The sequence below is a fragment of the Brienomyrus brachyistius genome, unplaced genomic scaffold, assembly GCF_023856365.1.
Source record: "Brienomyrus brachyistius isolate T26 unplaced genomic scaffold, BBRACH_0.4 scaffold74, whole genome shotgun sequence".
In the NCBI taxonomy this organism is placed as follows: Eukaryota; Metazoa; Chordata; class Actinopteri; order Osteoglossiformes; family Mormyridae; genus Brienomyrus; species Brienomyrus brachyistius.
In genome coordinates this window covers 925375-940142 of record NW_026042349.1, presented here as the reverse complement: position 1 = coordinate 940142, position 14768 = coordinate 925375, and the positions used below count along the sequence as shown (strand labels likewise).

Here is a 14768-nt window from a genome sequence, read left to right as displayed (position 1 = left end):
GCAATACCTGACTGATTGTGTTTCTGCTGAAACACGTGAAAACACATAGACCTTGTAGTATGTCCTTCATCATTCTGCACCACAAATGGAAATGATGCGAGAAAAGTTAACATACTGCACACAAACGAACTTGATGAGAAGAGTGAACCTGAGATGCATTGCAGAGGTATCCCTCTGTTGGACCCTAGGGGGGACCAAAGCTGAAGAGCATCGAGTAGAAGAGCTGGAGAACTTTTGGACATGTTAACTTTCACTATGGCTGTGGCTTTTCTGACACTGACTAAAATAGACCAACCATGGTTTTGAAAACTCAGCTGGGACCTGGGGGGCACTCGGCTTGCTTGGCGTGACTCACACTGGGCCGTTGATGATGAGAGCCATCATAACACTCATGTCACCGATGTACTCCTGCAGGTCAGGGTAGGGCAGATCCAATTCGGTGCTGCCGCAGACAGGGAACACTGCTGTTAGTACGAGGCTCCCCGATCCCTAGGAGTCACAGATGAGAAATAGGACATTCCCATCTTCCGATGGGCACCCCACCCTTCCAGCGCGTAGACATGGACCACGCCGTCGACCATCTTGCATCTGAAGCCTAGGTCAGCTGGCATGTTCTTAGGGTCTTGGTTCTCGTAGGGGTGTGTCTTTGAAGCAGGGGGATGTACGGGGGTGTCTGTGGGACCGGCAACAGGGTGGCAATGTGATATGATTTTTACATTTCCTGCACGCCAAGCCTCACTTAATAAAGATCAGCATTTTTAACAATATTCTCTCCATTCAAATTACTCAGGGGAATTTTCTATCTAATCATCCACAGCCACTGCTGACACAGATGTATAAGCACACAGTTATAAAACCTCCTGCTGCAAACATTATCAGCAGAACGGGTGGTGGCTGTACAGGAGGGTTAGTGACTTTCCACTTGGCACCATCGTAGGACGCCATCTTTCCAGCACTGCTGAGCTGCCCAAGTCACACACAAGCAAAGTGATTATGAAGGATAACGCATGTTGGGGGCAGGCTAAGTTGTCAAGTGGTGGGTCACACAAACGCACACCCAACCTGAATGACAGCAGGGTTCCAGCATCGAATGGAAAGCTCCGCCAGGAAGGTGGACACTATTAAAGCAATAACGAATGGACCAACTTCATGCTAATTCCCTGGGTTGGCAGTGGGATGTCGGACAAGCTGGTGCCCACATACTAAAGTGAATAATGTACCTACAACGTGTATAATGCTTTTATGTATAAACACCATAATTAGATTTAATTAGAATTTCCCTTTGGAATCATAGAAATTCATTCCAATTCACAGGGTACTCAGGGTGCCTCTGTGTGAAGTATGAAGGTTTGGCTTGATGTGTTACTGTGAGGTTGTTTCCCAGAACCCTAGTTAACGGTGCCTGGGTGCTGTTCAGCATTACATCTGTGCATCCAATACCGAGGGAGAGCAAGATTACCATGGCTCTCTTCGATCCAGTTGCTATGGTGACAGCACTCTTATCGGGGGAAATTGGTCACCTCTAAATTTATTTTATGTTAGCAGACTAACTTTGGTAAACATACCCAGAAAGCTATGGTTTTATAAATGGAGCTACTTGCTTTTTGTAAGTTTTTCACAAAAGTAATCCTGCTATGTGAAGCACCCAGTGGGTGTCCGACAGTAACCATGGCAACATTCAGGTTGGATTCGCATTTTCACCAATCAGATGGTGATGATACAAGCAGCTCAGTTTGGTCACGCTTTCAGCCCTGCCAGTAAGCAAGTCCATGTCAGTAGGGTCACAGTTTGTGTACGGCTTGGACACTTTGCAAGGGAAACTGCCAGTTTGTGGTACGACTCGGGTACGGTTCGGTTCTTGGTGGTGCTGGAAAAGCACCATTAGTCTGAAGTAGGTACTAAAAAAGGGTTCTGGAACTGCCTCAGTGGAACTACAATCGGGAGTTCCTGCAGCGTCAACACAAAAAAAGTTCCTGGTTCTGGAAAAAAGGTTCTGGTTCAAGAAAAAGGTTCTGGTAGCATGAAAGCACCCAGATCATCGAGACCACAGGCACCCCCAAAGCTGATCTGTGTGGGTACCTGCAATGACAGTAGCCTCTGGCACCGCCCCCGGCGGCCTCCCACCCAGCTCCTGCAGGAAGCGTGCCGTTGTGTTGCAGAAGCTCTGGAGAGACAATGCCGTGTACTTCTGTCGGATGAGCAAGGCCCTCACCACGCACTTGGCGGCGTCCAGCAGGTCTGTGAAGGGCACCTGGATGGGCACGGAGACAACGCTGCCCAGTTATCATGCTGACAGTTTTCTGCTTTCTTATTCAAGTTCCTTAGGGGCACAACAGCAAGTAACACAGTGTGTTGGAGGACGAGCTTAGATCAAACTGCGTAGCTGACGCTCTTGTGGACAGTGACTTACAGCAATATTGCATTTCTACTGCCAGTTTGTCTTACGTACTCTGCTCAGGAGCTCTGCATGGAGCATTTCAATCATTACACTAATGGCTATCCGATACATTTATGTAGAAGGGTACACTTGACAATCAACCAATCATTTTTTTTAATCTATCATTTTAACATGAAACAAGTCAAGTCATTTTTAAACAGAAAGCCCTAATACAGTAAAAAATGATTCCCTGAACCCTTTAAAGGTAGTGATTGTTTTCCAGGATTCTTAGAGTCAATGTCTATCAATGTGAAAATTGCAGATTACGAAATGCAGTTACATGGTAGATTTAGAGACCCTCTCCTCTATGGTTGACAGCACTGGGGGGCAATGATAACATGCACCAGCTGCTGCAGGCGGGGACTGAGATTGGGGACTGATTTTCACCCATTTATACAGCAGGAAATATTGCTAGAGAGACTGAATTTGTGTGAAAAGAAATACCTTAGCTAAGCTTTTACAGTGGAAAAGACAGACAGACAGGCAGACAGAGAGGCAGACAGACAGGCAGGAAGACAGACAGACTGGCAGGAAGACAGACAGAGAAGCAGACAGACTGGCAGGAAGGCAGACAGAGAGGCAGACAGACAGGCAAAGAGGCAGACAGAGAGGCAGGCAGGCAGCTCATGACTTCTAGCCCTAGAGAGTGGGTGCTCAGCCCAGCACTGGAGTCGTTTTTGCACCTGGACATTTTTGATATTTTTCATTTTACAGGGAGACACAGAGGCTCTCCTGGGACTTGAGCCGGTTTGGTCACATTTCCTGTCACTTAACACAAACAATTTTTTTTGCCATAATCATAAACTGTAAAAAACACCGCTGGTGGGAGCAGACAAACATCTCCTGGGAAGACCCAAACCAACAATGTGCTACGAACATGTGGCAATGTGGTCTCAGCACAGCTCACATCACAGGCCTTCTGACTGAATATGAAGCTAACAGGCCATCAGGATCATTAGGAGCAGGTCAGCGAACCGTCCTACGAGTGGAGAGCCTCCAGCGGTTTGCCACTCACGGCTGGCATGGCCTCCCTGATGAGCTCAGAAACGCAGCAAATGCTGACACCTTTAAAACGGCCTCAAAACATTTATATCCCATAGTGTCTCTTATTAGCGCTGCTAAGCAACAATGATGCTTTTTCTTTTACGTTTATTGTGTTTTATTTGTATTTTTAAATTACTGTTATTTTAATTTTACTTGTTTTGAACTTCCCATTCAATAATTGCTTTTATTTGATCTTAATTTCTGTAAAGCACTCGGCATCACCTCTTTCTTTGAAAATGTGCTGTATAAAGATTGCCTTGCCTTGACGAAAGATGTTCCCCTGAAATCACCTTCACAGCCTATGCAGTAAATGCTGCCAGTGAATGTTCCCGAGAGGAGGAACATTTCCTGGTAGATTTGTATGGTGATTTCAAAAAAGTCTGTAGAGTGTCCAGGATCCTTAACCCAAGACTGCCCCAACCTTGGGACTTGAAGAGAAATAGCATTTGCAGGTTTTCCATTTTAAATTATGTAAAATCTGTCAAAGATGACTACATTCGTCAAGCAAAGATGCTTCAGGACATCACAGGAACAGGCAAATGCATTTACTTGTATCCTGAATTACACTACATCTTAAAGCAAGGTAATGAAAATACCAGGTACCCAATGAAAATATTCAAAATATCCTAGTATAAACTGTAAGCTATGCATGTCACTGAATAAATATGCTGCGATTCAACTGAGACAAAATTAGTAACCCAATTCCCAGTAACACAGTGGGAAGCCACAAACTAACCAATGGGTGTTTGGCTAAATGCTGATTGGCCAAGCATGATGTCCCACCCACAGCGGCTTTGCTGACAGGATCTTACCCCACACTTCTCCTCTCCGGAGATAGTAACCCGCTGGTACTCCCTCTCCAGGGTCGGCTCTCTGTCCCAGGTGAAGGTCTGCTCCGTGGAACACTCGTCCTGCTCTCTCAAAAGCCTAGAAATGGACAGTGAGGCAGACGGAGCTACCACCTAATCATATTCTTATTCAGAGGCAATGGAAGGTAGTTTGTATATTCCTATTAAAATACTCACTCATCACTGTTATAATCTTATCACTTTGAAAACAGCTTCACAATAAGGCAATTAAGGGCCAAATGGCTCTTGTCTAAATCAGGAAATAACAGTTATTGTTCTTCAACTTGAAGATGCCATTTGTTTTGGATGTGACTGACGTGGTGTACTACCTTTCTGTGCTAGAAGACAGTGAGAGACACAGAGACAAGTGAAAGAGAACTGTTTAGTGAAATGCGATTGTGGGAAGGTTAGGGAGCAGTGAATGCGGGAAGGTTAGGGAGCAGTGAATGAGGAAAGGTTAGGGAGCAGTGAATGCGGGAAGGTTAGGGAGCAGTGAATGCGGGAAGGTTAGGGAGCAGTGAATGCGGGAAGGTTAGGGAGCAGTGAATGCGGGAAGGTTAGGGAGCAGTGAATGCGGGAAGGTTAGGGAGCAGTGAATGCGGGAAGGTTAGGGAGCAGTGAATGGGGAAAGGTTAGGGAGCAGTGAATGCGGAAAGGTTAGGGAGCAGTGAATGCGGAAAGGTTAGGGAGCAGTGAATGCGGGAAGGTTAGAGAGCAGTGAATGCGGAAAGGTTAGGGAACAGTGAATGCGGGAAGGTTAGGGAGCAGTGAATGCGGAAAGGTAAGGGAGCAGTGAATGAGGAAAGGTAAGGGAGCAGTGAATGAGGAAAGGTAAGGGAGCAGTGAATGCGGAAAAGTAAGGGAGCAGTGAATGCGGAAAGGTTAGGGAGCAGTGAATGCGGAAAGGTTAGGGAGCAGTGAATGCGGGAAGGTAAGGGAGCAGTGAATGAGGAAAGGTTAGGGAGCAGTGAATGAGGAAAGGTAAGGGAGCAGTGAATGGGGAAAGGTAAGGGAGCAGTGAAAGAGGAAAGGTAAGGGAGCAGTGAATGCGGAAAGATTAGGGAGCAGTGAATGCGGGAAGGTTAGGGAGCAGTGAATGCGGGAAGGTTAGGGAGCAGTGAATGCGGGAAGGTTAGGGAGCAGTGAATGCGGAAAGGTTAGGGAGCAGTGAATGCGGGAAGGTTAGGGAGCAGTGAATGCGGAATGATTAGGGAGCAGTGAATGCGGGAAGGTTAGGGAGCAGTGAATGCGGGAAGGTTAGGGAGCAGTGAATGTGGGAAGGTTAGGGAGCAGTGAATGCGGAGGAGGAGAGATGGAAGAGAGACCACCAAGGTGAAGGTCTGAGCGGCTCCAAAATGGAGCAGATGTTCAGCATATCTCTAGATGTCTCTTTTCAAAAGCTGACTGCTTTCCCCAGTGTAATGTCACATGTAATGTCACATGTAATGTCACATGTAATGTCACATGCTTGGCGCTTTAACCATAACCCTGACAAAAAAGTATGCAGGTTTTCGCTGGAACTCCCTAATTAGATTATTAATTAGAGGACTGATTGGCTGAAGAGTCCTCACACCTGGGTTTGAACAGCTGACCTACAGGTTTTCCCAAAGACCTGCACACACACCGGCCCTTTGCGAATAAGACTGGCCACCCCTCTTCTACATGGACTCAGCTCCAGCTCTAAGATGAAGGGTGGGCCTTTCTGGTGGGGCTGGGGGGTGTTTTGGTGTAAAAGTTCAAAAAGTCCATTTGGATTTGCTCCTTCCAATCCAATATGTTATGAAAAAGAATCTGTAACTGATTGCCATTGGCCCAGCCTGGGGGTGGGTCAGGTTCATGCTTGGCTGAGGTAAACTCTGCCTGCATGCCACCCCTCATCTTTTTCATTTCCGTACACAATACTTTTTAAGCGTTTGTAAAAGCTATTTGTAGCAGCGCGCTGAGCCGCATCTATGACTTGGTTCATTAAGAGCCGTTAATAGTTTTGTTAGGAAGTGCTGATGTGAAAATGTGATGTGCTGAATGGTTAATAGCAGATATATCTGTACTGACTGGGCACTACTGCTGGTGGGTCCTTTATGGCTTTAGCTGGTACTATGGTCACCATCAACTGAGCCTGCGAGTCCAGTGTATGCAGTGGTGGATAACCTAAACATCAAAAAGTGGAAATTCACTCCAAAAAAGAAGGAGAAGCCAGTTGTAGCTGAGAACCTGCTGGTTTTCCCTCAGAAAAAGATGCTTAAATGTATCCGGCCATTAAAACATGCAGCGAAACTAGAGTGGACCTACAAGCTAGCAGTGATGCAGCATGTCGGATCGGGTGGAATAACAAAGACAAACTGCATAGTTCCGGTAGTTTCCATGCCTGTAAGCTGGTGGGGTCACTTACTCAAGGTCAGTTGCACTGTCCGTTTTCATGAAGTCCTGCTTGGCCCGAAGCAGGATCTCAGGCTCCAGTCTGATGGCCGGAGAGGTCAGAAAGGTTGTGAAGTAAAAGGAGATCAAGCTTAGGGATCATCTAAATGTAAAGAACTCAGAGGTCTGCATTTGTTGCCTAAAATCGGGAATAAATAGTTTGCAGCCACTGTTACATCCAAATATAAATCACTCTAAATCATTTTGGCTAGTAAAATGCTTAGTTCTTCATTTTATACTCGTTGCCCCACATCTTTGACTGGTACTAGGGCACTTCTGAGGCAGAATGACAGCGAGTTCCATGTACTTGGGGTTCGCCGCCTGCATCACAGATACTGAGGCACAGAGAAGTCACTGCATTTTCTCACAGCCATAGCCTCATGAAATGAGGTCACAGGTAATGATTAGTGGCTATCAGAACATTTCTGCAATGTTACAATGTGCATCGCAATGACCGGCATTTAATCGCATTTCTTTGCATTCCAAAAACATGTAACATGTGATTATGTAGGCCATATATTCCCCTCCCCCAGGATAAAACACAAAAATCATACGTGCTACATTTGGAAATAACTGAAGTTCCATTTTCAGTAATTTAGTAGGAGTTATGACTATTTACCAGGGAGTTTTCATGAGCCTCTGAAGGCGACAGTGCTGTGAACACTGCATGTACTGCATTCACTTTGCATGTTTCGGTCTCTCACTTGACATCCTGACTGATCTGTCTCTCCAGGCGATGGCGCCGTTCCTCCAACTGTTCAATAGGGCAGTCCTCTGGGAACTGATAGGGGGCGCTGCGCATCTCACTGTCCACCAGGCTGCGTGAGAACAGCTCCTGTGTTAAATTAAATGGAGTCAAGAAACAGACATATCACACGTTACCAGGAGAAACAAGCTGAAATGTATTAATAGATCTTTTGGGCCTAAGACAGGATCTGCACACACGTATGGCCTTACTGCATGATGGCATACTCTAAGGGTGATTATTATAACAGAATTCCGTAGCTGTGTAAAATAGATTTGCATATTTGTATTTTAATTTTGTGTACCCGTGCAGAGTACTGTGAACCAGAGTTAGGGACGTTCCGGAATACATTAATCAATTCCAATCCAAATCGGGAAATGAAACTGCAGTTGGGATTGGAAAAAAAAGTTATGAGAAACAGAATTGGAATTGAATTCAAATCTCAAGGGGATTTCAATTCCAACTCCAGTTTCATTTCCTGATTTGGATTGTAACTGATGAATGCATTCCGGAAGGGCCCCAACCCCGTTGTGAACTTGCATGTCGGTTTTGTACGCCCCTGCGACAACGTTTGTGTCACAAAGAAGTTTTGCACACTTGTATTTTAAAGTCACAAATTCGCAACTTCATACAGTATATTTTCAGAAGCCATGTTACAACTATGAATTGGGATTCCAGGTGCCCAAACTGTGTGCACTCGGAATGCTGGGATTTCTGGCAGCTTTGGCACGAACCCAAACCCATAACGGGATCTGTGCCTCAAAACATGACAACCAATCAAAACTCACAACTCGATGGGTGAAAGCGGCAGTTCACATTTCCAGGCTTAGAGTGCAAATCTATTTCACACAACCACAGAATTCTGTCATAGGAATCACTCCATAGGACTCACACTGGGCCCAGTTGCCCTGTACCATGCCTGAGCATGACTGCCCCTCCCTTCCTGCGCCCCCTGCCGGTCTGCACTCACATTGCACTTGACGATCCCGGCCAGAACATGCTTTCATCATCACTGTGTGACTTTTTGTGTTGCAGAAAAGGAAAGAGCTGTTGCACAGCAGAAAGGAGCTCATGATTCGCGTCCTTATTTTGTGGCTCATTTGGAGTCGTGATGTTTAATCCTGCTGTATGCGTAAGAAGACCGTCCTGTATTTTACCAAATATCTCAGAGTTTCTGTGTGTTGCATCCAGCTCTTCCTGGATTCTCTCATCAGCACAAATTTACACCCGATCTGTACAGCCTGCCCAATCTGCACAGCCTGCCCAATCTGCACAGCTTGCTGGACACGTTTCTTCCGGGTCCCAGTACACATGCGTATGCCAGTCGCATCATTGGCATCATGTCTGTTCCCTGTTCAGGCATGGTTACTGATCACACTATGCATATCGTGCCCAAGTCCAGTTGAATCGTGCCCAGGCCTCCCTCTTCTACTGGGCCCAGGCAACGGGCCACCGAGCAGCCTCACCTGGGCGATCTCCCGGTACTTCTCGTCCATGGAGGTCCGTAGGTCGATGGGGAGCAGTGGGGTGGACACTGGGGTTCCTGGGAGGGAGCGCTGGGTGGTGAGAGCGCGGCAGGCTCTCCGGAGGTCTGCAGAAGTTCGGGGGAGGTGTGTTAAATATTTGTGACTAGAAACACTCCTTCTAAAAAAGCCACTGGAGGCCTAAAAGCTCGCCCCCCTCCCCCAATCTCTGTCTGCAGCAGCCAATGAAGGCCTCGATAGGCATGGCCCCCTCGGCACTCAGAGCAGGGTCATGATAACGATTTTCAAACGTCTTTTCCTTATCTTGGCCCATTGACCAGATCGATTCCCCCTTTTGACTCATCTACTTAAGCAAATCAGTTGAGCATTTTGTCTCGATAATCATTGTGTAAGCGTGTCTCAGTCCTCTGACGGACGGCAGGACCACGCACTCTTCAGTAAACAGCAGTAATCAGCGTGTGTAATTAGCACGAACACTGTAAAGGAGACTGGCAGAGAGCGGAGGCATGCAGATAAACTAAATATTAATGCAGAGCTACTAGCATCAGGGCCCACTGCTGTTTTTCTGTTATCTTTAAAAGTCACATTTGATTTTACTCCTTTTTACAACTGGGCAACTCCAGCAGTCCAGGTTATGTACAGGGATAAGTTCAGGTTATGTACAGGGATAAGAGCCCTGCAAATTCCCTCCCTTCAATCATCCCAGCAAAGCTTCATGTTAAGTCTGTCATGACCATTATAACAGCTTCTGAAAATGGATGAGGAGCTACTGCTGCTGGAAATCTAAGCCACTTATAAGATATCCAGATATCTGTGTTAACAGGCAATATTATCTCCTATGAGCTTTAACACAGTAATGGAGGTCATCTTAGTAAAGGTCAGCTTACATCTTGGTTATGTTGGATCTGTACGTGGCGAACAGACATTCAACTATTCATGTACCTCAGTTCAAAGCTGATTAATCAAAGCATAATAAAACAGGCACGTGTCTATTGATCATTTACCTGTTGTTCTTTGCACGGGGTAGAGGCCTCAGCCTACGCCTCCCTAAGCCCGTGTTTCACATGCCTAATAAAATACTGTCAATGTTGAATGAACACAAACATTTTACAGAAGAAACAGATTTTTTTCAGAGATTAGTCTAAAAAGAACATGAACTCTGTGACGACAGTGATGCAAACATGCTGCGTGTAACATCTACAGCATTTACCACGTTGTCAGGATAAGCCTGGTTATTTTTAGTACAGACAAGAGAAATTTCAGAGGGGAAAATAGCTGCCATCCTCTGTTTTCACCCCCAAACACAAAAAGTAGCAACCGGAGGTATAGAAACGCTGATAACCGTCTTTAGTGCAAAACAGCAAACACCAATTTAAAGTCACTTATGCCAAAGAAGGAGGGCTAGCTTGTGTCACAGGAATCGACTGACATAGTTAGAGAGCAGGCATGAAAGACTGCTCCGCTGTATATGGTAAGGGCATCTAAAACAAACAGGTCAAATCAGTAAGTGTAGGACACAGAAAAGCAGTGTCCCAGAAAGTGATCATTAAAGCAATCAGCACAACCTACTAACTAACAGACACCAAACAGGACACGGGGTTAGGTGTGTGGGGAGAAGCTCCGGTAAAAACATTTTAAAAAGCTTTTTCATGAATCTTTTGTGACGCATCTGGGTACAAACGTCCAGGGAATCAGGTCCGTTATTTAATTTGACATGCAGTGGTTTGTTAAGATCTCAGTCACTAGTTACTCATCCCCCAGAGGCACCTGCATCCGGCAGCGATCGAAAAAAACATTTTCCACCTCAAAAATGTAGCAGACCAAGCAGGGCTAACCGATCCTACACGCCACATAGCTAGGCCGGGGGGGGTTCATGTCCTGAAACTAAGCATCCAGAGCTGTTCAATGAATTAATGTGTGCAAAAATATGAATGAGGGAAGGAGCTCAACTGGGGCTTAATGCTTCTTAAAGAGTTTTGTTAAGTGTTTTAATTCCAGTTTCAACTGGATAAAATAAGTCCCCAGGTACAGGCAACTAGCAGGTGAGCCACTAAAACCAGGAAGGGTTCGCAAGACCTCGGTGCTCCTCAAATGACGTTTGACACATCTGCGTTTTTTAAAAGGGAAGGGAGGCAAAAATGCTGCTTTTAAAGCAGACCCGCGTCCGCCGACCCTGCAGAGAGTGCTCGACATTTGTGTACTGCTATCCGGGGCTTCTTGTGAGACCCGGATACCAAGTCACTCAAACGCCTTTAACTCAGATCCAGGAACGCAGGGCTGCCAGCTACGGTCAGCGGGCTGGCGTGGGGTTTTCAACCCGAGACAAGTCTGCACACACATTCACATGTATGTACCAGTTATATTACTATACCAGCACTTTCCATGTAGCTCATTTTAGGCTTATAATGGAATAATATATATTTGTCGTCAGATTTCTTGCCTAAGCGAGAGAGTGTCACGCCAGATGCGTGTGGGTTCGCAGCTCTGGAAACGACAGTTATCTACGCTTTTTTGTAACACATCTTTTCCCATGTCAAACACTTACAGCTGCTTCGGGGTTAAAAGAGAGAATGACGAGTGAACACATCTTAGTAAAAAAAGAGCCACGCGAATACGCGCAGAAATGTGAGTGATCGCGAAAAGTTTCAGCTCCGTTACCGCCGCGCCCGGACCTGCAGCCGGTCACCGACGCCAGTGCGGAGCCGTTACCTACCACACAGACGTGGGACCGGGAGCGCAGGTGCCTCTCCGCCACTGCTGGTGGCTCTTTGGGTCGGTGGCCTTTTCCGCAGCCTGGTACCGCAAAACGCCGCGTCCTATTCTGCTGGCGCTCGCTGCCGGCTGCTCCACTTTCCGCTGAATTAGGTCTCTTTTTACACCCTCCGATCTCTCTTGTCTTCTCACTCGCTCTCTAAATTCGCCCCCTTTTATGCGCGTGTAAATAAACATATATATTTAAACCAAGAGACAGTGGAAATACGGAATTAACGTCTATGACATTACATAACACACAAGAGAATTATATGAATTTTTGCTCATTTACTCTCCTATGTAATTCTCTGAAGACCAAACATTTTGTGTCCTTGCAGCATATATTCTTGCACATCTGCAAAATAAGCCCTTATAGACAAGGAGTTTAACAGAAGGCAATTAACAGACACACATTATTGCTCTAAGGGGAATTGTCCAAACCCTAGCAACAACTACGGTAGCAACCTTATCAAGAGGGAAAAGTGAGGTAAGATAGTTTTGCACCACTGGCCTCAGCTCACTCAGTAACTGGCACTGCAGCCCAGCCCAGCTTGGAAAATGTGTCATCCATCTCTGCCTCGCACAGCAGGGAGCAGCAGCACAAGGTCCCTATCCCATTTTGGTCACATGTGACCCAGTGCAGCTTCCCCTGCCCCCACTCACCTCACACTCAGTCCACAAGCTGCACTGGCAGACTAAATGCTGCTGGTGTCTGGCATGGGGGGCTGGAACATACCACATGGCGGTACAGGAGGGGGCAGCAATCCTGCATTTACAGACCGGGCTGAGCCTGGGATTAGGACTGGCTCCAGTTCTCTAAGCCTCACAGCAAATCCCACCTCCCACATCTCCAGGGACAGACAACCATCTGTGTCTGTGTGAGAGGATTGATGCTTGTTTGCAATTGTACATCTGAGTGTGTCTGTAGGCTTTTGAAGCTGTCCTGAGTGTGTGAGCACGCTGGCGTCCCATTGGTCACTCTCATGAAGGGTTACAGTAAATTTCTCCTTGCAGTCATACTAATATATAGAACCCTATCTTCCCCATAACAGCATGTTATATAATTACAAAACCCTTAAACTGAGAACCTTATAAATATAAAATCCTGATCAGCATTATAGTAACAGTGATTATTGCCCTGCAGAAATGTCATTATTTAGCAATGTTCTTTCAATGCTGCATTAACCTTCATTAGATGTCAGTGCTGTCTTACGTAGCACCAGACTGTGTACATCTGGTCTTGCCAAAACCAGAGTCTGACCAGCCCCAGTAAATCCCACTGGTGGCTCCTGCTATTGGACCATGGCCGCTCACAGGCTGGACGAGCGGGCATTGGGCACCAGAGCGGGCAGCCAGTCTGTTTATCTATGGCCACACAAAGCCTGCAGTCATTCTCGGGTTTCCTGTCTCGCTGCAGTGGCTCCACGTTATGAGAACAACTGCGTGTTTGTTTCTTAGCCTCAGGCTGGGTTGGGGGGAGTGGGCAATGTTTTTGGTTAAGGAGTGTGAGGCTCCTCTCATCTTAGTGGTAAACAAAAACAGGGTATTTACCACAGGCTGTCTCAGGCCTGGTAAAAATACCAGCCAGAAAGCAAGCATAAGAGCTAACTTTAGTGCCGTAAATGGAAAGGTTTGTAATCTTAATTCACCTGTACCTGTCCCTAGTGCATACTAGCCGCATGAGCAAGAATACAGATTTAGAAAATAAAAATAACCTGCATCCTATTTTGTGGGCAAACAGTAAAGTTGCTCCAGAAAAGAAAACAGTCCCTTTATTATGCTTAGAGACACAGCCTGAATTCTGGCTCAGAACGGTAAGGTTCAGCCGCAGCAAAAAAACGTGGCCAGAAATTATAGCCACAGGTCACCAAGAGCAGGTCGTTTGCACAGCAGTTTGGCCCTTCAGTGCTCAGAGCCGCGTAACTGAACCCCTTTTACACCTGGCCCATGTGATCAGTGTAAACTCACCAAAAAACAATGTCGGGAAACATGAGATTACTGTGAACTCTCCAGTAAACACTGTCAGTGAGCTTGTGCTCTGAAGCTTATCTAACCCTTCTGCCATATGTGGTCTCTAGGATGAGTCTCGACTTCCCAGTGACCTTTGTCCTCACAGATGGTCCCCTGAACACTTCAGAAATGCAGTGTCCTGCCAATGAGGCCACATTAACATATTCTCACAAATCAAGCTTCCGTATGTCTTCAGGGAAATGCTCAGTGATTGGGCAAGGCCATATGGGGGCCCCGGACCAAGCCATCCGGACCAGGCCATCCGGACCAGGTCATCCGGACCAGGCCATTTGGACCAGGCCATCCGGACCAGGCCATCCGGACCAGGCCATCCGGACCAGGCCATCCGGTGGCACCAAGCGTACAGCCATCCTGCCAGCCTGAAGAATCTATGGATCCTTCACTGAGAAGACGTTTGATCTAGGTGGTCTAGGACAAAAACCCACATTTTTACTTTCTAGCACTATTGAATTCCTTTGAAAATATGCAGGTCAGCCATACACACTTTTATTTAATGATTTGTTTATGCCATACATGCTTTAAGTAGTTATTTCGTTTCAGTTTTATTTGTGATTTGCAGTTTAACACAATCCATTTATGGTGCTTGGAAAATAAAAGCAGTAACTATATTTTTCTGTTTTCCTTTAAATAGAAAGGAAAATGCCTCTTAATGTGTTTTTCATGTTGTTTTGGAAAAAAAGGTCTTGACAGAATCTGTATATACTACAGAAAAAGGGTCCTGTTATCTGCAAAGGGCCGGTGTGTGTGCAGGTTTAGGTCAGCTGTTCAAACCCAGGTGTGAGGACTTCAGCCAATCAGTCCTCTAATTAGTAGTTTAATTAGGGAGCAGCAGCGAAAACCCACCACACACACCGGCCCTTTCTAGGTAAGACTGGCCACCCCAGATATACCAGCAAGTCCTCAAACGGACCACAAGAGGGAGTGCAAGAGCTAAACACTTGGGATCATATTTACAATATCTGGACGGTATATTGAGCTTCAGTAGATTTCCAGATAGACACCATTGCTCTGCG

The 14768-nt window shown here is 46.2% G+C and overlaps 1 protein-coding gene across 2 annotated transcripts in view; it reads right to left on the bottom strand.

Annotated features, from left to right (window-relative positions):
• The window catches only part of LOC125726679 (AMP deaminase 2-like), a 29463-nt gene that overhangs the window by 8304 nt on the left and 6391 nt on the right, over window positions 1-14768 (bottom strand). The window contains exons 1-8 of one of the 2 annotated variants that reach the window (XM_049003044.1): window positions 11687-12128; window positions 8956-9080; window positions 7449-7579; window positions 6719-6787; window positions 4294-4408; window positions 2080-2251; window positions 544-673; window positions 356-442 (exon numbers count right to left, since the gene is read on the bottom strand). In XM_049003044.1, coding sequence (XP_048859001.1) covers window positions 356-442; window positions 544-673; window positions 2080-2251; window positions 4294-4408; window positions 6719-6787; window positions 7449-7579; window positions 8956-8985 — 734 coding nt within the window. In that variant the 5' untranslated portion in view covers window positions 8986-9080; window positions 11687-12128. Of the gene's footprint in view, window positions 1-355; window positions 443-543; window positions 674-2079; window positions 2252-4293; window positions 4409-6718; window positions 6788-7448; window positions 7580-8955; window positions 9081-11686; window positions 12129-14768 lie in introns of those variants that run through there. The other variant, XM_049003043.1, reaches the window with a different exon arrangement.